This window comes from Camelus bactrianus, chromosome 19 (genome assembly GCF_048773025.1).
Source record: "Camelus bactrianus isolate YW-2024 breed Bactrian camel chromosome 19, ASM4877302v1, whole genome shotgun sequence".
Classification (NCBI taxonomy): domain Eukaryota; kingdom Metazoa; phylum Chordata; class Mammalia; order Artiodactyla; family Camelidae; genus Camelus; species Camelus bactrianus.
The window spans coordinates 40,785,932-40,809,410 of NC_133557.1; the positions used below are offsets into that span (position 1 = coordinate 40,785,932).

Here is a 23,479-nt window from a genome sequence, read left to right on the forward strand (position 1 = left end):
ACTCATGGCAGGCCAAAACCTCTGCTCTCCCCTTCCTCCTTGGAAAACAGAACACAACTTTTTGTAATGAGCACATTGCTTACTGGAATAAAACTGTATTTTCCATGAATGAACATTTGATCAAGTTTAAGGATAATGTGGGATTTCAGGTAAGGCTGCTGTAAGAAAACCGGCTCATCTTCCAGGGGCCACCTTTTTGATTTTTTGCTTACTCCTCCCGACCCCCGTATTTACAATGGCTAGAGTCCGGCAGCCATCGTGGACCCTGAGTTCCATGCATCAGGAAGGAAGGCAGAAAAGCTAGAGCTTGAGGGCTTGATGACTGCAGAGTGTCAATATTAATTTCCTTTTTAAGTCACTGATATATTACCGTCTCAGGCTACAAAGTCACAAAATTTTTAAGTCACTATGATGAAAAAAAAAAAAAAAAGACGAAAACCACAGCACTTATTTAAATGTCTCCCTCACAAGTTATTAGACCTAGAGATAAAAATTTCCCGGGAATTTAATAAATTCCAAAAAAATTCCCCTTCAACTCCCAAAGAATACCAAAAAAAAAAAAAAAAAAAAGAGAGAGAGAGAAATCCTGTATATTTATATTTTCTAAAGTAATTTGGGAAAAAATAAAAATGCTCTGCTATAGAATGTGCATTGACAGGTGAAAATGAGAGCACTTTCTAGTTTAAACTATTTCCATCATTTCTATTTCCAACATTCTGTTTTGAAAACTCTACTGATTCTTATATAGGAACAATGGCTAAAGTTTTAATTTTTAAATAAAATTTACACTGAAACCTCCTGATGATTATGTAAATAGTTTACATTTCTTAAAAGTTGGGGATTAAGTAAACAATTTCTAACCTGTGTTTTGAAAACCCAATCACAAAAAGAGGGAGAAGGAGGGAGAGAGAAAACAAACCGATTTATGTCCTTCTGGGTCCTGAATGAAAAGGACCCTTTTCTATCATACATACACCCTTTTTCCCTTCCCCACTACATACTATAGACTGGGGCTAGGAAAGCTTTCATCTTTCAACCTAGAAATAAAAATAGTAAGTAGTTACAAGATTTTAGTATCAAAAAAGAATCCCCAGTACAGGAATCTCTCTCTTCCTCATCTCATTGTGATCTCTTTCTCTTTCTCCTCTAAAACGGAAGAAAGAAAAAGCAGAGTGTCAATATTAATTTCCTTCTTAAGTCACTGATATATTAAGGTCTCAGGCTACAAAGTCACAAAATTTTTAAGTCACTATGATGAAAAAAAAAAAAAAAGACGAAAACCACGATTCTCCAGATGTACTGTTTTAGAATTCATATTAAAAACCACTCCATCCCCTACTGTGTGTGTGTTCAACTGAGTAGCTTGTAGCTGCTACAGCTTATGCCAGAGGCAGAAATTCAGAGCCCAATAAGAAGAACAACAGCATTCCATGTATTTTGAAGTCAGTTAAAACAAACGTCTGAACAAACCCAAGGTATTTCTATTACAAATTACCTTCTGGAAGATTATAATTTTCATGGTTGATAACTACAGCAAAATTAATTTTCTTTAAAAGTATCACAGAACTTGCTAAACATCTTATGGTTGGTGCAGTAATAAAATATATTTTAAGTTAAGTGATGTTCAGGACTTACCACCTCCTCCTCCAAGAAGACTGGCATTTGCTGTTTCAAATAAAAGAAAACAAAAGACATTAGATAATTATAAAATATATACAAATAATATATAAAATAATATATAAAAATAAAGAGTAGTTCAAGAAAAATCTGATAATGATCATGTCATATTCATAGTGAGATATGTATTTTCATATAAAGACAGAATTTACTACTGTTTTATGACAGTATGAAAATTAAAATACTTCACTATTTTTATCTCTTTTTTCTCTTCAAATAACCATTTTTATAATGTGCTTCCATCTAATAAAATGAAGTACATATTGTGATCCTTTTATTTCTATTCTGTATCTAAATTAATCTGGTTTCTCCGTTTTATCAAGTACAGATAGAACAATGTTATTTAGGCGATTTCAACAATTTCAAAGGACAATGTAACAAGAAAGTATAATGACAATTTTAATTAAATTAAACACCATCAAATAAAGCTATCTCAAGACACTTTGCAATAAGAACTAACTCTCAAATAGTAACAAATTTAGTCTTTTTGCATTAAGATTTTTACTCAAAGGAAAGAAACAAACTTTAAACATTTTTGTAAAACAGTATTTCATTTCTTACCTATTTATCCATTAATCTAGGACACACAATTATAGAAGCCAAATAATAAGCAAAATATCAAGCAATTCCATTTAGATTTTTTTTAAAGAGGTCAAATTTTCAGAAAGTTCCATTGCAGATTCCTGCTGAAGGATTAAGCAATCTTATGCCTACATTTATATAGTAACTAAAGCCAGAAAACATAAATCCTGCAGCAAAATAAAGTATGTGGCGACCAAGGTCCCTTTCCTTGTAGAGAAACCTGAGCTACCAAAAGATTAAAGAAATCACTGAAGAAAGAGGAGTAGGAATCTAACTTGAATTTTAGTGTGATGTCCACGTATTGTGTACCACCATAATTAAGAGAAGCAAGTTTCAGTGTTACTGAATCTATCAACAAATAATGGAGCATTTCAAGAATAAATGCCTATATTCATATGTGATGGCTTGCTAATTATTGAAACTCTAAAGAGAACGTCATGAAAATCTGTGGAGAACAAATGTCTTTGAAGGTTTTCTCAATATGTCAATATTAAAGCATCAAAGTTTGTCTCCTGTGATCTTCCAAGCACTGGGCCATCTAACTGCTGCTCTTTGCCTTCCCCTCAGTGCTTTTTGAATAGCAATGCCATTGATCAACCAGAAACAAACTCACTTCTGACATTATAAAGTCATCTGCCAAACTGCCACCTCAAGTCCCCCAAATCCTTCTGACTTCACAGTGAAAATGCGCAGCATTTACATAGATGGTAACCAGGACTTAATATCCTGCCCCAAATCAAACTGGTAACTGCTGTGGTGGTAACTTGTTGAAGGGACATGAGGGAAAGATGCTGTGAATCCTATTTTGGTTCCATACCCCTTAGTGGATGGGGGAAATCTCAGGATGTCTCCTGGCTAATTCACACATTTTCTTAAAAATCTTTGCTACACACATTTATAAAACTGTCTGGCATTTCACACTCCTGCTGATTTTTTATTTTTATATTTGACTGAGAACTTTTTCCCTATCTATTGGTTTTCCAGATCCTTGAAATTCCATCTGTTGTCCTCCAATTATACATAGTCATTCATAAAGAAAAAGTTATTTCCAACAACAAACAACAACAATAATGAACAGTAGTTCTACACTCAAATTATTGTGCCCAGAATCACAATAACACAAAATAACCTATTTTATTTTAGCCCAATGTTTTGCTCAATGAAGGTGGAGGTTGCCTGTTTTGAGAGCACAGCCCAAGACCCATCTGTTTAACTAGGCACTTGTCCAAGACATGTGGGTGGATAACTGTAGGAACTGGAATTCCAGTTCTGGAGAACCATCAAGTCAATTTATGTCAGATGTGTGCTCATGTCTAGATAAGCGTATCTGGTCACATTTTAACATCAACATAGAACTACTTTATAAAACTGTGCCATCTACACAGTGCACAATCACTTTTAAGATAATTTCATGTGCATTATCACTCATGTAACAGAATCAATTTAAGCTGCTTAAATATATTCAAAGCATAACTATAATCCTGATAATGATTTTTCTAAGGAGTCCATCAAATTTAAGTCTATTTTATCAATTTATGTTCTCTAAAAATTTTTTTTAAATGTTTATTTTATTAGGAAAAATATTAAGGTAATTTTCTTCAGCAAAAGTGACATAAATGTAGGCAAATAAAAGTGAAGCTTTATTATGATTTTAATATCATTTTACGTTCACAAAGCACCCTATACATAATATAACACTTATTGGTCAGGTGGACTAATGTTATTTCTTCCATTTTACAAAAGTGAAAATGACCTTTGTGTATCTAAAATTAATAGTCATTTAATTTTTACTTGATTATTTCCAATAAATTGAGGTGTATCCCAGCTGAGAAAGTCTGAGTTTAATAGTTTGGCCTGCCTTTAATAAGCTCTCAACACATGTTTTCTAGTAGTGAGAAAATTGGCAGGTTTAATCCAATTTCTTAATTGACATATGAGAGTTTTTTTGTTTACTGAAGTGTGCAGAAAGAGCAAACTTTGGTCCTTTTTCTTCCTGTAAGGTCGAGGACTGCTAAAGAAACTCTTAAGAGTTTACTTGGAAATAGGGATTGAGACTGTATGAAATGTGCTTATATATTCACATCCCTGTCTACATCCCTTGCTAGAGAGAATTCTGACTATGCCTCTTGTCATTCCTAGAGTTCCAGAGAAGGAAAAGGAGAAAGGAGTAAAACTTGAAGTTGATAAGGATGATGCTACCGCTTCTAAAGATTTTAAAACCTCTTCTCTGAGCATGCTTACTAACCAATTCTATTTTCATTCATATTTTTCTAAATAAAAAGCCCCTTCTATTACCAGAGAAGGTAGACATAAAAAGATCAAGCTACAGTAATTGTCTCAAAGACCAATTCAATAAGAAACTAACATAAGCCATTACAAATTAATGAATCTGTGTATTGAACTTTTTCCTCTCCAAAATAACAACTCAGCAAGGTGAATAGTTTCTCTGTTTAAAAAGCAAAAACAACACTGAACATAAAATGACAGCAAGGATTACCGAAATCTAATTTCAAAGTGGCAAATATGGAGAATTTACTTATAATAACCTAAGCAAATGATTAATTTTTAAAGTTGATGAGAAATTGCTTTCTTCCATTTGAATTCAGTTTTGAATTTTTTAATTAAAATTATTAAATTATACATAGATATAAATATTCATTTTAAAATTATCAAAACCAAAAAAAAATGAATACAAGGTAGGAATCTTTTTTCTTAGATAATTAGCCTAAATTAAAAATAATCATGATAGTTGTCAATAGTGTCATTATTTTATGTTTTTCTCAAAATGCAAATAGAATATTACACTACCTTCTTCCTAAAAAAAATTCTTGAATGACCCTCTTCTATGTGTCTGTGTGCCTTTTTAAGAATACAATTATAATTAAATAGGGGATCAAATGATAAAAAATAAAGTATATAAGTAATTTTATATCACTAGGAGTTCCTAGATGGAAAACAGGCCATAACATTATTATAAGTACAAGACAAAGCTATAATTGATCAGATACCTAAAGCAGTTCTCCTCCTAAGATCTCAAAATCGTTTTTAGTCCATATAAGGTAATAGAAAGAATCCTGAATTTAGAGCCAGGTAACCTCTATTTCAATTCTGCCTCAGGTACTCAGTAGCAGGTGATTTGGGCAAGTCATAGTCAACTCTCTTATCTTCTTTCATCAGGAAGTTTAGAATCAGTCAGTGATGGCAAACAGGTTTCAAACAGTTCTGATTCATTAATTACAAGAGGCTGTCTGCACCTCTGATTGGAGAAGGATTCTGAGGCTAAATCTAGACTCAGTGTTAAAGAGAACCATGATCAGTTAATAATGTTGGTCCCAGTCAGAAGGGGATAAAGAGAATTAAAATAGCAGCACACATGCCATATATTGGGCATCTCTGGATCAGATGACTCCTCTTAGATTTGACAGTCTCTGATGTGATGAAATCTGATTCAATAGTCTTGAAAATCAAAACTGCTAACCTAACATGTGCCAGCACTCTACCTGAGCATACCTAAACCTCCTGCAGCTTCAGAGTCTGGAATCATTCGTTCTGTGAAACAATCCAGAGCGGAGAGAGGTAACCCATGTCCACCGTGAGTCAAACTGGCCTCATCAGTATTTGGAAAAATTTTTTATTACACTTGCCCAGGAATTTCTGTTATCTGTACTTAGTAATTATTTGTTTTCCCACTCCAATTCTACCTCCAGCCGAGACTATTTGTCAAACAAGCAACAGCCTGGGAGACTAGTCTTTAAACACTGATTAAAACTATTTGTGCAGGGTTTTCCTTTGCTTTTCATTATTATATAGGAAATTATAGTTGCTTTCATCCTAACAGGATCCTGACCACCTACTTTAGCTTATTTACTCTGTGTTTTTATTATAGTAGAGCACATGGGATGTCAAAATGATTGTTGGCAAAAACTTCTTCAGGGGCTCTACTTAAAACACCATTTCAGCCACAACATGTTATCCTAAAAGATACAAAAGCCAAAATATCACCCTTTAGAATGGCACACATTATATTTACTATACTTTGAAACTCAGTGTAGGAAGGGCTAAAAAGAATCTATTAAGATTAAAATCCCACGCACGTGCAGGACTCTAGAACCACTTTATATAGGGAGCGACCATCTCAACTGACAGCTGTGGAAATACAATCTACAGAGACAAAAGGCAGCCATCAATCTGGCAACAGCTCTATGTTCAGGCTTTACTAGATTTACACCTTCTAAACAAAATCAAGAATGCCAGATTTTGGGGCAATGGTATCATTTCCTGATTGGAAGGTGATGAAGAAAGAAAATTAAGAATAGGCTTAACTACATGTAGAAACCAGGCTAAAACACGTGATGAATAATTCACATTTCATACATACTGCAGAATTCAAAGGAACCATTGATTATTCCAGGATCTGTGTAGTTGTATGAGCTGCAAACTACCAAAAAGCCAAAAACAGAATAAAACGAGCCCTACTATTGATAAATAGGGGAAAAGGCATCAGGAAGTAAATGAAACAAAGTGGAATTACTCTGGCTGAACTATGAGGGAGGAGCTAGACCTGTCCCTGTTTTGCCAATCTGGTGTCACCAGCTACCACCCAGTGCTCAAGGACTTGTAGGAATACTGCAACATGGGAGTAAAACCACTCATTTCATCCAGCTCCTTCATTTTACACGAGTGGAAAGCTAAAGAGGATCAGAGATGTTAGGTAACTTGTCTAGGATCACACCCAGGAGAAGAACCTACAATTTACCATACAATACTGTCAATTTCAAATCCATACAATACCACCAACTGCAAATTTCAAATATATATATACAAATTGGAAATATATATACACACACACATATATATATGATTGTCGTTTATTTATTCCTCTGAAATCACATGCAAAAATAGTAACAGAACACAATGTACATAGGGTCTACTGAGCATTACCCTACTGAAGATTACTGAGTTTAATTATTAAGGGTGAACTAAAGCATTGGCAGTTCCTACAGCTTCATAATGCAACACAACTAAAGCAAAATGAGAGGAATCAGCACATGCTCCTATATGTACCAGTCATCCTTCTTGACACTCTGCTCTGAACCAGTTGTAATTTTGATAATGATAACACTGGCTCAGTTACAAAAATGGGATTACTTAAGTAACTCAATCTGGGGCTTTCCAAAGAGTGAACAAGCGTGTCTAAATAGGGGGAAAAAATGAGTTCAAATGTACATTAAAATTGTCGTTGTAAAGATATAAGACGCTTGAACAGAAGTTTTAATTTGTCTTTCAAAGATTTTGAATGCTAACCAATTCTCAACTTGAAAAATGGAAGATGCACTTTTTTGAGGGAATATGATACACTTTTAGCCTGATAAAAATACAAGCCTGAACATGCACCCTCATTTACACACTTCTTGGCGAGACTAATTTGTTTTAATAAAGCCAGACAGTATCTTTAAAAAAAAAAAACTGTTCTACATAATTTCCTTATTTCATCATTCTTATGATATTATGGATTCTTTATTTCTCTCCAATAATGAAACAGCAAATGAGTTTTTATAAAAGGTTCATTTGAGGTCACACGTTAAACAAGTAAGATAAAAGAATAATTCACAGACATAGTAAATAGATGGGAAGATTGAGACAAAGAACCTCAAAGGTAAAGGATCTGAGGTTAAAGGAAATGCATAGGATTGCTGCACTGAGAACACTCACTAAACTGTAAAATCCATGAAGGTGAAGGGCAGGTTTGTTGGTGTGGACAGTACCTTGCACAGTTCTTGGCACAGAGCAGGGACTAAATAAATATCTGTTAAATACTTAATTAAGGGGATGAATGTAAGACAGGGGAATGAGAGAGAGGAGGAAGGGAAAGTCATATTTCTGGGACAGGTGGAAGAGCTATACTGATAGATAAGGGCTCCTTCACAGTTTCACAGCCCAGTGAGGCTGTGCCAGGAGGGAATCAAACAGATCCAGGTCCAATTCCAGAGTCTGTCAGCGTCCTCGGGAAAGTCTGTTCTTTAAACTCCAATGGATTATTGAATCTCTTGTATCAATCAGTCTTTCGTAAAATAATGGCCATGGTACAGGTTTGTTGAGAGGAGGAAGGGTGATAACCTGGAATATTCTGAGGTTCAGTAATGTCAGTCCCTGTCCATGACCTGATTATAGTGCTACGTCAGGAAGACATGCTAGAGGTTAACAGAAAACCTCCACTATTAGTGGTGTTTAATAAAAGCATTCAGATCAGTTTTTACTTTGTGGAGGCAGGGGCCATATTCATCTGAGAGAACGACAGTCCTCTGCCCCTACTCCGAGATGCCCAGTGCTATACCCTCATCAAGGTTTTGGGAAGAAACTAGGACTTCTGCACTGAAGAGTGAGTAACAAGGTCACCTTCAAATTACTGTTTTTTAAATTCTGTCTTTGAGGTTAGGTCAATTTAAAAATAATTCCATAAGCTTGTAAAGAAAATGAATGTCATTATTTTATTTATTTATTTTTTTATTTTATTTATTCTTTCCCCCCTTCTAGATTATTTTGATTATTTAGTTCAAAAATAATGTTGGCTATTTCATGCTGGATAATGTGTTTACTCCTTAAGACCTACTGCCTACACTTGCCCCTGTCTCTGCCCAAAGTGACTTTGACTACATAAATGACATCAGTGGGTCCTCTTACCCCTCTGCCTCGGTTGAGTTCAGTCAATTGGGAGCCCTGTCAGGAGCTGGTGACACAGCTGAGCATCGGTTGAAGGTATTTGTTTCCCTGTTTCTCTTCCTATAAGCTTACCTTGATCTGACTATGTTCCTTAATAAAGGTCACTGCTCTAATCAAGGTCATTTAATTTATAATATGACTTCCAATGCTCTTGGTTCTGATATGTTTCCCTCTACTACTAATTTGGGCTTAGAATTGTAACAACTGTGCTGTTGGTAGCCTCTGGCCCCTTGAGGTTCTCTTAAACCATATCTATCTCCAACCCTTGTACTTACTGCTTTTATAAGTAAGCTGTCCTTGAAGTATCCTAGTTTGATTTTGTCAAGGTTCCTGTTGGGACCTGATTGAACAGTTATGATTTACACAGACTGGTTACCACTGGCTAAATCACACATCCTTTCCCAGACTCTCTTAATTCAGAACCGTTATGAGGATGACTTATATTCTTATGCTACCAAATGGGGAATAATCTGTATAGCAGATTAAAGTTTTCTTTATTAACTAAAAATATAAAATATATTAAATATACATATATATAATAACAGGCATATATACATATATGTACATATAAATACATACATATACATATAAATATATATATACAATACATGCTTATTTGAACATGTGAATCAATTTTATTAAACAAACTCAACTCCCCTATCTCTGTTTCTTTCCATACTTTTCTCCATGTTCATCTATACATACATAATTGAGTCTCCCTGGGATTATTGCTTTAAAAACAATAGATTCTACTATAAAAATTACCATGCAACCTAATCTTCTAATTTATCAATACACCAAGGGCTCTAACTAATAAAATAATATGTAACATACTATAATTTTCACAAATCTGAGTGAACCCACTCCCATTATTTATGGGCACTTAGGTTTCTTCCAGTTCTGCAGATATAAGAAATACTCAAGTAAAAGTCATTTTGTGTGTGTGTGTGTGTGTGTGTGTGTGTATTCCTACATTCTGATGCTTCTATCCTGTTGAACAAATCCTCTGAAGTATTTATGGATAAAAGAGCATAGGCATTTTTCAGCCTTATGAGTTTAATAATTATTAGAATTTGTGTATTAAAATACATCAAAACTAGCAAAAATCTAACTTTGTAACTATACCTTGGGAAGTACATGAAACATCAGAAACATCTGATGTCTGTCAATAAATAATCTGAATGAAAATGCCTTGGCAGGTAGATGAGGTTCACAGGACTGCTTCTGATTTAAATATAAAATACATCAGTAAAAAGTTCTTAAACCTGAAAAGATATTCAGTCTGAATTTCTGATTGATTTCAAATATATAAATTTTAAATGGTCTGCTTTTAATGTAAAAATAATACACACATCCCAACTGATGGTGAGCCTCTTTAAGCACTTTCTTTTCCTGTTTACTGTACAAACCATGACAGGTCTTGAACTTCAAAGCAAACTAAATAAAAAGTTGACTAGATAAGATTAGAGGACGTTTCCCCTCCTTTCTAAGTAAATTCCTTGCAAATTTGAAGTATACTTCAGAAGTTTAAAGATAAAGAAGTCCAGTAGATATTAACTTACTAGAAAGATATGGAAGGGAAATTGATCAAACACACAAAGCTGTATAAACATGTCAGTTTGGTATGGATTTCAATGCTGTAAGTACAACCATTTCTTCTCTAAACTATTGCAGTATATGCAGACTTTCTTTAGCAGAGCCAATTCTACTTATGTTAAATTGAAGAAAATTCAACAGAACTTTGTTTTCATTTTTTTTTCTTTTTCCAATCTAAGCACATCACTTTAAAGCAGTATTCTTCTTCCAGTTTGCTGATGTCTTGTTACACAACCAAAGTGTACAGGTGACAGAGGAGCTGACCTAGCTCTCCCTTCATCCTAACGCAATACTTGGATCATCAAGCGGTTCTGATCTAACTACTTGCTCCAAATTTGGCCTTGCAACATGATCAACTTATGAAAAATTTAAAATGAGCTCTTGTATGATTCATTTCTACCAGGAAGTCATGCTCTGAGTCACCAAGACAGTGGACAAACTGACACCTATTTCAGTAAGCTTACCAAGGTAGAGAATATGCCCATTATCACAGCCAACTTAAGTAACATATAAATAGATCATGATGACAGTTTTCTAAGTATTTATTATTTATTAGGCAATGCCTAAGAGTCGATCTGTGTGATAACTGTCATTCTTCAAACAACCTTGTACTTTTTCTATAACAAATGAGGAAACTAAGGCTATAGTGGCACTAAACTGCTTGCCCCAAAGTCATGATCTAGTAAGTTAGTATTTAACCCAATTCAGCCCTTTCATCCAACATCTAACCAATTATCTTTACAGTATACCAGACTATCTCTTAAGGAAGTACTTCATTTCTCCCAGTTTACTTCAAAATACATTGATATCCAATACCCACGATAAATAATGAATTCAAATAACACCAATGTCAAGGCTATATTACTAGTTTTTTAAACTAACTTGTGATCAGAATGAACAGTATTTATATATGTCATACAACTTAAAGTTATAAAAATTTAAATATCTTTAATTATCCTTTCCCCATGTCACTTACTAACAGTATCATAATAATCAGCAGTTTAGATCTCATAAAATCTGAAATTGTCTACAAGGAAAAACTCCTTTAAAACATTATATTTAATATTCTGATAAAATTAAAAATTGGCATTCATTACGAAGAAAATTCTCAGTATGATTTTGGGCAACATGAACTATTATGCATCAATGAGAGCATATATTTCTTAATTAACAAAGCTTTTGACATGACCTATTTAAATTTATCAAAACAATAATAGTCATTAAAGTTTGGCTTTCACTAACTAAATGTAAAATGGTTAATCTAAGATTTTACATACTTACAGTGAAATAAACAAAATGAAAATAAATATATGCTTTTATTCATCCTAAATTTTCTATCATTAGCACTCCCTATCCTTGAATTTAGGATTATCAAATAAAGAACAATTTTGATTACTTGAGGTAACAAATAAAAATCATAATAATTTTTCTCCTTCCTAAATTAAATTACATAGGCTTAATAATTCTATTTCAAATTATGGTTGCCTTTTATTAATGTGCAATATTAATGTGCAATAAAATTTTACATTGCCCGAGGATATAAAAAATATATCATTACGTTTATGCAAACTACCAGCATCAAAGAAATCTCTGAAACATGGAAAATGTAACTGTATCACCATCAACTTTAATCATTTACAAAGAAGACCCATTTTTTTCTGTACATAGGAGACAAATTGTAATTTGCATCCTGTGACTATTAAAAAATACCAATTACTTTTGTTATTACAGTTCCATCAGGCCAGCTGTGGATTCTATAACAGAGATTAGTTTCATTCTGGTGCACTGAAAAGCTCTGATATTAATCTCAGACAAAAGTATTACCGTTGGTGAGATGCTGATTACTGACTACAGAGGCTTTTAAAAATTTATTATTATTTAACACATCTTACAGAATAACCAACTAAAACTTACTGAAAATAGCTGTATTTCTAATGTCACTCTGAGATATCCAAATATCAGAAATAAAATGGAATATGCAAGAGTTAATAAAATAATTTGTATATGGTATTCTAGTTGCAATGGATTTGGGGGGTCTACCAAAAAAATTACTTAAATAATTCCAATTTCACCAGTAATTAGTCATATAATTTTGGGCAGGTCACCTATACCTCTGTGCTTCAATTTATTATCTATAAAAACACAAATTACATTTTAATTATTTAACAACAACCATTTGTTAAGCAGACAGTATGTGTGGGTGCTCTGGGATGAGTGCTGGGAATAAATAGGAAGTAGAATAGATACATTAAATTAGATAATTATAATAAATAAATCAATAAATTATACATATTTTAATATAATTAATGCATTTAATATTTAAACACTAGACTCATGATGTTGAAGTAAAAAAAAAATATTGTTTTACCAGTTGATGGTACTTGATGATATTATATTTTCCAAAAATTTTCCCTCTCAGACTTCCAGTCCAGACAAGATAGCATGGCTTTATCTCTCCCTGTTCCATTCCTCCTCCCCACTTCCTCACTAAATACAACTACAAGTGCTGGAAAAAATTCAAGAGGCAACCAAAGGAAAACTCCGAAAGTTGTAAGGAGGAAGGTGAGCTGGTGAGAAATCCCAGGATGGGGGGGAACAATCTGCAAGGCATCTTACACCTTCCCACCCAAAGGAAGAAGGCAACCCAGGCCCAGCATTTCTTGCCATACCCCCAAGCTACAGAAGGCAACACAGGGAGGCTCTTTTTCCCCTGGATCAACAGAAGCCCCATTGACAATAAGTCTTCAATAAAAGTGCTCTCCTCCTCAGGGTCTGAGACTCCTCCCCCCGTGGAAAGATACAGGACAGCGCCAGCAAGCAGGATCCTGTCTCAACAAGTACCCCGCCACAAAGACCCATGGACTTGAGACTCCTCTGCTACGCCAGGAGACACTGGATGATTACAGGGATGGGGGGAGGGGCCACCAGCAAAGGGGTTCCTGCCACAAGCACCCAGTCCAGGAAGGACTTCCATCCCCCACACGCAGGGGGCATCTGCCACAATAAGCTCTGGCTTAGGAAGTGCTTTTCTTCCCCACCAGGCCTAAGAATACTTCACCCACCAAGAAACACCTGGGGAGGGGGTGGGCGGAGAAAGGATCCCCACCAAGATAAGGAGCCGGGCCAAGAAACACTCTTCACCCTGTCAGCCCAGAGACTCCCTTTTCTCTGCCTTGAAGCACCAGGAGATTCCTTCTGCCACCCTCAAGCAGAACCAGGAGGGACCACTGGGACCCCCACTCACTCCAGTTACATCAAGCCAAAAATAGAACAGCATAAAGGCTCTGAAAATTATCTTGTTATTGGAACTAGAGCCCACTAAGTCCAAGACCTATGAACTAAACCTAAACAGAGTCAGTTCCTACTAAAATAAAAGATTTAAATAGGAGCCTGAGTGTCCTAAAATGAAAAGATCCTCAGGGATCCACGGTTCAAAAGCAACAGATCCTAGACCTTGAGAAGAAAGAAAGTAAGTCAAAGGATTATTTGAAGAAAAAATGGCTGAAAACTTCACACATTTGATGAAAAATATAAACCAATAGATTCACAAATCCCGAATAAGATAAACCCAAAGAAATCCATGCAAAGACAGACACATTATAATGAAACTTCAGAAAACTGAAGACAATAAAAAAATTGAAAGCAGCTGGAGGGAAATAGAATACTACCTTCAAATGATACCTTAGAGGATGGCCTCTCCAGGGACAATCTCAGCCAAAAAGAGCTGCCTCACCTAGGCCATGCCCCCTTCCTGGGTGGCTCACATCTCATAACTCAGGGATATTAAAGCTTGCCCAGTGATTGACACATATGGGGATATAAAAGTCCAGCCCTTGCCCCAACTCAAGACAACTCTGGAGGGCCATCTCAGCTTCCTAGATGATCAACGCAGGAGGACAACTTCTTTGCTCAGTTCTGCTTCCTTCCCCATTCTTCCACAGATTTTTTTTTAACTCCCAAGAATGCTTCCTAATAAGTATCCTGCTCACTAATCTCTGTCTCAGTCTGCTTCTCAGGGAACCCAACCTGTGACAATAGGCATGGAGGCAGTGATAGCAGGAGAGAGCAGGCCTGTTCAGGAGGTGTCTACTGTGAAATGGAGTGAGTCTTTGACCACCAACTGTTAGAAGCTCTCTTTAGAATGTGGGGCACCTGATGCCTCTTGGCCCCGAGCTTCAGGTCTTAGCATTCAATTCCAGGGCGATAAGAAAAGTCTTCTCCAATATCTTACTACATTAGTCTAGCTTGAACCTTCAATAACAAATCTTTGATGCAGTTATACATTATTCTTCAAACCTCCAGCAAATAAAATTCAAATAAATACATTTAGTACTAATGATAACGGTGCCAAATTACAGAGTCAATGTTGGAGGGAAAGGACAGACAGTGTAAAGCATTCTGAAAAAAAAAATTTTTTTCAAAAAACAAAAAAACCCTGGAAAGAATTAGATGTATGCAAATTTGTGAGAAACCAAATAAGCAAATTCTTGGACACAGAACGATTCTTACAGTTCTGAATAATGTAAATACCAAGATCCTATATTTCTTATGTAAATCCCTACGTTATAACTTTAAAATTTCGAAGTCTATTTAGAGTTTACCTTTAACCCAATCGACAGTGTTGTACTGGCCAGAGAACTTGCCGACATCATCTCAGAGGGCATTTACTTTCTTAGAGAACTCACTGTGCTCTCGGTTTGTAAAGTCATTACAATCCACTCCTTAATTGATCCCAAACTTTTTGTGTATTTTGAGTAAACTTCCAAGAATCTCAAGGCTTCCTACTTGCTTCCACTCATGATACTGCCCTCTCTCCTGTGTTTCTGAACTCCAGGTCTCTTAATAAAATCTACCTGCCAGGCCCTTCTAGCAGCTAAACTCATCCAGCCCTAATAATCCCCCTCCCACTTCTTAACTCCTTGGACATGCTGAGCCATTGAAGAAGGGTTATTCTGACTTTAACTCTCACTGCTTATCAATCACCTCTACATTCTCCGTGATACCTGAAAGACTGATGGTCTCAATAATTGTCCAGCCTGGGCAGACTGATTGAACCCATAGTCAACTGGTAATGATTCTGCCACTGAATCAGTGGACAGACATAGACAGTGACATCTGATTTAATATGTTAATGAAGAACAAAAGCAAAGTGGCTTAACTAAATGGAGAGAAAGATAACTAATATGGTCTAATCCATTCCTCTTTCTTAAGAAATGTTATGTTCATTAAACCCACATTCAACTTTTCTTCTTATCATTCCTGATTCATCTTTGGCAGAATCACAGTATGGCCAAGAAACAGCTGAAAAAGTGGATCATAGAAAGAAAAGTATGAATTAAGATTCCTATATGATCTACAAACTGATTAGTTGGTCAGGAATCAAGTCTAGATAGCATGAGATTCCACAGTTTTGGGGAAACACCCATATTTAGTGTTGAAGGAACTTGAAATGGCAATATTTTTTTCCATTTCTAGACGTTAATAAACTTGGCCTCAATAATTTATTTTTTTTAAAGTAAAAGGTATTTTAATTGATAATTTTTAAAATAGAGGAATAAACTCCAAAAGGATATATGACAGACATTCAGCAGCTGGTTCAATTTAGGCATTCTAAAATTGTTACTTACAACTTTTAAAACATTTTTTTAAGAGTCCTCTATTTAGTCACTAAATATTTGTGCCAGACATTTAGAAAGAACTAGATACACAGAAATGAATAAATGAACACATAAAACACAGTCTCTACTCTTTATGGAGCTTTTTTTAAAAACATCTTTATTATGGTATGATTCCTGTACAGTAAACTACACATATTTCACATGCACAATTTGATGAATTTTGATAGATGTATACACATACAAAACCACCACCACAATCAAGATAGCTAACATTTCCATAACTCCCCAGGAGGTGCAAATCTCAAACTCCCGATTTATCCCTTCCCACCTCTTTTACCTACTGGTAACCATAAGTTTGTTCTCTATGTCTGAGTCAATTTTGTTTTGTAGATAAGTGCATTTGTGTCCTTTGTTTTCAAGTTGGCTAAATAGTGACATGGTTCTTCTTGCATTCAAATTGGTCTTCAAATTCCAAACTCTGGTGGGGAGCTTCTTACCAGAAGGCCCTAACCTACGTCTCCAGCCTCATCATCCCATCCGCCTAGCCTCTCCGACGTTGGCAGACCAGACCATACACAAACACACACAAATACACATACACACTCACTCACACATATGCACACAAACACCTGAGTTTCCTGTCAAGCAGAGTTAACCTACTAGAACCAGCAATCACAAGGCCCCTTCATCACTTCCTGACATGGTATAAACAGTCTTCCTGCCTTCATTCCCTGGCAAACTCCTATTTAACATTGAGGACCCACTTCAAATGTCATTTCCTTTGTGACACCTTCTCTGACTCCTTCATCACACAAACCTTGACATACAATTCCTCTTCTGAAGGTCCATGACATGGAAACAAGCTTTTCTCTTATAAAATTTTACTTAGCTGTTTTTCTGGGTCCTACCCCATTAGACTGGGAACTTCCCAAGGGCAAGGATTATTATTTTTTCATCTCTTTTTACCCAGTGCCCCCATCAATAAAATAAGTTATCTCCTAGTATAGGATTGTGAGGATTAAAAAAGAAAATTAACTAAAGCACTAAGGAGCACATATAAACTGCTCAACGTATGTTAGAAATCGGGTTTTTGAAATATCAAAAACCGTGCCTATTTTGTAGCAAGCATTCTATAAATGCTTAGGAAATGAATAAAGTAGGAACACACAAATGTTTGTTTTTAAAATGCATTTCAAACAGAGCTAAATAAAAATCAAGCAAAAAATATGAATGTGATAATCCTGCCTATTACAAAATTAAATGCTCCTTACAAGGATTGAACAGAATGCTTATTTCAAACAGTAATCAATTACTACATTATTATATACAGAGAAAAATCAAAATATTAAAGTAAATGGGAATTACAAAGAATTTTATTAAGCAGAAATTCAAGATCTGTTGAAGCTTTCCTAAATGTTAATTAAAATTTCCTGAGTTGGTACTTAAGGGAATGCTTTTAATAACTAAACGTAGACCAATAGTTGTCTGTCTTGCAAAATCTAAATCATTTAAATGATGCTGAACATTGTAGCAAACAAAAAGAAAATAACGCTGATTTTATTTATTTCCTGATATTTTCCTGAGCAAACACAGCTGATTATTCTTAAAGCCTTGATGTCCATTTTGCATATATTTTCAAGATTACTGTAATAAGTTAATCATTTTCAGAAAGTTTTTTCATGTTCCCCCCAATGATGTTTCCCCCTTAGGTAGTTTCCTGTTTCAAGCAACCGTATGGAAATCTCAGAAGGTACTCCTGAGGTCAGTTAGTGATTTATGACTTTTTAATGGTTTTTTAATGTTCTAATACTTAAATTCATATAGTAATGAAACAAAAATTAGTAAAATCAGCATGAACTTTTATTTTGCACCTAGAATACTGTGCCACAAGTCATGGTAACAGCACCACCAATTAGTAGAAGCGGCAAAGATATTTCTTAGAGAAATCATTCCAAATCATTCCAAATGTCAGTAATGCCCCAGAAACCCCTTAATAAAACTGAAGCCCATTAAATCTCACTTATAAGCCATACCACAAGTATTTAAACAGAAAACAGCTCATAATGCTGTCATTCAGTATGTCAAAATCCATCAGCTATATGAAATAATTTCTTATAATTTTGAGTTTAGTATTTATAATTTTCATAGTTACACAAAAATCTAAAGTTAAAAAATGCAAATTGGTAAAATGATGTGACACTCTAAGTTGTTTTTTAAAAGGGAAAGTTTTCAAGCCAAGATACCAACTTCTGAAGTAAAAGTATATTTCATAGATAGATAGATACACAATAAACACAAACACATATATAAATCTGGTTATATGTCATACTTTTATATATCTATAATTCATATATAAATGCATTTCAAATATGTCCATAAATACACATATGTAATTTACTTAGATTTTAATATACAAATATGTGTACTTTTCCTTCACAAGTCATTTCTTTTGTATATATGTGTATATATCTGTCTGTGTGTGTATATATATATATATATATATATATATATATATATATCAGAATTCTCATTCCTATAACCTTGATAGATCCTAGCATTTGCCTTCTTTTGAATGATACAATTTTTCAAGATTTCCTTTTATTTTAAGGCCAATCTAAATTCTCTGTGTGTGGCCCTAAACAATCATTTCAGATGAATATATAGAAAAACCCTTAATTTCAGGAACATCTAAAAAAATGGGAAATTTTATTAAGAGATAACCCTTACAAATGTCTTATCTGGCATGATATTCAGGGTTCTTGGGTTAGATATCTTCTTTTGATTATAGGTAAATAATTACTAAAATAGGTGCTGGGGGATAGATTAAAGATATACGTATACACACACATATATAGATAACTTTTAAATAGTCAAAGTATATTTGCAACATTTCTTGTCATTATTAATCTGGTTAATTAACCTAGGTAGTTTATAAAGTATGTAAAATGATCTCAGATTCAAAGATTCTTAAGAAAAGAACATATAACAAAACAAAAAATGTTATCTCTGATTTTGCTACATGCTATTTTCTTAAATTAACTCAAAATATGGCTGAAATAAACTCAAATAAACTTAAGTAAACTCAACATATGGCTATTATTCCCTCAGAAGAATATTAGAATTACAATAGTATTTTTAAATAATAATAATAAAGTTATAAATAAATTTGAATTTATTTGCTTAGGCATGCATCAAGCCTTAAAGTAAAGAAAGGGTTGGTTCTTATTTCTAGTGAAGTCATGTCTAAATCACAAAGCTTATCATACAAAAGGTAAGAAAGAATAACTGAAAAGATGAATGAAAGGATGAAGACATGGGGACTCTAATGAATGCCTAGTATTCAGAATCCAGAACTGAAAACCACTCCTATGCCCAGTTTTGTCAAGGCCGCAACTAACCATGTGTAGCAGCAGTGTGGTGGAGCTAAAAGACACTGGACTCAGAGCAATAAATGAGTGCAAGTCCTACCACTGTGCCTTACTAGCTGTATGACCTGGGAATATTGCCCAACCTCTCTGAATCTCAATTTCTTCCTCTATAAAATTAGAATAATAACACCTGTCCTATCTATCTCAGAGTGCAGCCCATTTCTACGAATGTTCACTATAAAATTCTCTCAACTTTTCTGTATGTTTGAAACTTTTCATAATAAAGTGTTCGAAAAAAATTTTAAATAAAATTTTCCAAATGAAGTGTTTCAGTGAGGTTTTGACTTCATTTGTTGAATACATAAAAACTTTCCTTCTGATTGGTTAGGGTAGAATTAAAAACAATTAACATATGCCCACTACCCACATATCTATTATCTAGAAGATACTTGAAAAAGTTAAAAATTTGATTTCTAAGATTTTTAAGTATGCTAATACTCTTAAGGACATGAATCATTTCTAATAACAAGATCACAAAATAATGAATGCATTTCATGCTCTCCATTAATTCCTTTTGGGAAGAACTAACTTTTTCACTGTTCTTACAATATTGATTTCACTATATCTAGGACAGTTTAGTATATTGTTAGTTTTCAAAATAACTGTTTTTGACAACCACCGACCATCACAGAAAAGGCCAACCAAGATGGAAGACTTGCTTTTATGTAAATCTATATAACTCAACTTAAACAACAACATTTTAAGTACTTTGTCACCAAGAAAACTACAATCTTCAATGTAATTCAAAATTTTTTCTTGGTCATTCTTTATCTCATTAAAAAGTATTCTAAGGATCCAAATATTTTTAAAATGTTTATTATATAAAATTAACTACATTAATGGCATCCTGCATCATATAAATCATAACATGCTGCCATAATTGGAAGATTAATAAATAGGAGAGGAATTTCTGTCAACCCCTTTGGATTGTGGAATTCCCTCTTTTCCTTTAGGATGAATTACCATTTGGGAGAAACTCTGAATATCTAATATTAGTAAACTTTCATTTAACTTTGAGTTTTAAAGTGATGTAAATAGGAATAGTGATTCCAGTACTTTCCTCCTTTCTTGTCAATGAGATTTGCTAGGAACACCCACTGATAGATCACCATTAACCAACATGTACCCCCAACAAAAGTAAGTTAGAAGATCTCCTTGGTTCACAGTAATAGAACTTCCTGGATCTCCTCACAGGACACATTTTTGATCCCCAAGGGAATGGTGGAAATTATGTTAAATATGATTGCTCTGAATGTGGAGAATAAGCATGTGCAGATGAATGAAGGTACCTACACAACTGGGATGAGGGATATAAATGGACAGTGAACTTCACTGACAGAGACAGAAGTTCTTGAACTAGCAGAGTTAGAAAAAAAGAGAATACTTCTTTGCTATGTCCTAGCAATTTCAAAGGTATGCCTTTAAAATGTTTAAGACATTTACAGAATGTCTCCACTGTACCAGACCCAAAGATGGAAAATGCTGGTAAACCTGGACGGCCCAGAAAAAATTCAATCTGGTCTATGAAAGTGTCCTAAAACTCTAAAGCTGTGCTAATGAAACACTGTTAAAGTTATCATTCAGGACCAAAACTAACAAATGAAAAGTAGAAAATAGTTCACTAAATAACTCACTTACTTAAACATTAATTCTCTCACAACAACTGCAACTATTCACAACACTATCTGGAATTAGAAATAGGAATAAAGATCCCTGAAATCTCCACCCTCTGGTGGTACAATGACATATTTAGTAAACTCTTCATAATCACTGCTATTTTACAGATAATATTAAATAAACCACAGGATCTAACACTGGGGCCATAGAAAACTGGAAGCAGCAAACTAGAGAGCTAAGATAGAGGCTTATAAGGCAGACGCATAACTGTTGCAAAATAAAGCTAACAGAAAAGAGACAGAAAAACTGAAAACCACAAAATCTGATGATAGTATGGTGTAATGGAAGCTCACAGATGATGACCCCAAGTCAGAAAGAAAATGTATAGTATGTTCAGTACTATCTGTTAAAGTGGATAATACGTTTTGGAAAGATTTATACTCCAGTAAGTTAACATTTTAAAATATTTCCCTTCAATATAGTCTGGATGTTATGAGCTAATGAATATAAGCCTAGATATCTCCAACTGTAAACAGAATTCTAATTTTTTTTTTATATTTGGTTAAGAAGGCTGCTTCCCAAAATCTTTCAATGATTCTTCAAAATTAGCTGAAGATACTTCTTTAGGCCTACATGTCTTCAATCATGAATGATGAGCTCCTTTTGAAGCATCTGAATTGCTTTCAGTAAGATTTGCAATCATTCTGAACAAACTATAAAGCAGCCTAGAAGAAATAATGTACTATGTGATATTAATGCATTCCTAACTTGAGCAGATTAAGTGAAGATGATTATATGTGTAACCTTATTCACTCCTGGGATCTATTATTGAAAGATTAAAAATGAAACTAAAAGTCTTTCCAACATTGGTGAAAGGCTGCTATTTGAAGGCTGTTTTTAAAAGATAAACTGTGTAAAATATCTGCTCACTCCAAAGAAATCCTTATTAATATGCTATTACCTGGCAGACAATATATCTGAGCCATAATTTTGATTATGACCTTAGGAAGCAAGAGAATTCATTATTCATATATTTTAATAGAGTCACTGCAAATTTGTTCCATTGTTTCTCATCTAAACTCCATAGTATTTGATTGTGTAAGACAGTATTTCTCAAAGATTGAGATAAATGACTATTTTACATGGTACATCGAAACCATTCTTTTTATTTCAAGAGATTTATATTTATTACTAGGCGTTAAAAAGAAGTGTAGCTAAAAAAAGGATAGCTAGAAGATGACACTCATGAATTCATGGGTATTATTATCCTAAAAGAAGTTAACTTTCAAAAAGTAAAACAATTTTAAGTTATTTTACAGGAAAATATATGAATATTTATTAAAAATAATATTAAATAAATCTATATACTTTAGAGTTAAGACAAAAATCATGATGTTGGTTTGAAAACGAGTCAAGTTAGGAAAACAGGATAGGATATATTCTATTCACTTAGAAAGTACACACACCCTAGCATAACAGCATTTAGTTCATAGTTGCTTTCAGCTACTATTTAAATCTTTTATGGATTAAAATATTATCTATTGCTTTTGTTGCCCATCTAATTTGTAAGGCCAGTTACCACAGGTCAGGTTGAATGCTCTGCAAAGATATAGTCTTCACTGTGTCCAGTATTTTCACCCTAAACTATGATTTCAATCTTCTTTAATTTACTGAGACTTGTTTTGTTGCCTAGCATGAGATCTATTCTAGAGAATGTTCCATGTGCACTTAAAAAGAAAGTGTATATCCTGCTTTTGAATAGAATGTTCTCTATATGTCTAGTAAGTCCATCTAACCTAACGTGTCCCTTAAAGCCAGTGTTTCCTTATTGATTTCTGCCTGGATGATCTGTGCATTAATGTAAGTGGGGTGTTAAAGTCCCCTACTATTATTGTGTTAATGTCAGTTTCTCCCTTTATGTCTGTTAATATTTGCTTATATATTTAGGTGCTCTTATGTTAGGTGTATATGTGTACAACTGTTATATTTTCTTTTTGGATTGATCCCTTGATCATTATGTGATGTCCATCTTTGTCTCTTTTCCATTGTTTTAAAGTTTATTTTGTCTAATATAATTATTGATACCCCACCTTTCTCTTGATTTCCATTTGCATGGAATTCCTTTTTCCATCCTCTCACTTACAATCTGTGTGTGTCTTTAGATCTGAAGTGAATCTCTTGTAAGCAGTATATATATGGGTCTTGTTTTTGTATCTATTCAGACACTCTTAAGTATTTTTC

At 34.1% G+C, this 23,479-nt stretch overlaps 1 protein-coding gene across 3 annotated transcripts in view; it reads right to left on the bottom strand.

Annotated features, from left to right (window-relative positions):
* The window catches only part of MACROD2 (mono-ADP ribosylhydrolase 2), a 1,883,327-nt gene that overhangs the window by 1,443,957 nt on the left and 415,891 nt on the right, over window positions 1–23,479 (bottom strand). For all 3 annotated transcript variants that reach the window (XM_074347853.1, XM_074347852.1, XM_074347851.1), the window contains exon 4: window positions 1,636–1,665. In XM_074347853.1, the coding sequence (XP_074203954.1) occupies window positions 1,636–1,665 (30 nt within the window). The remainder of the gene's footprint in view (window positions 1–1,635; window positions 1,666–23,479) is intronic.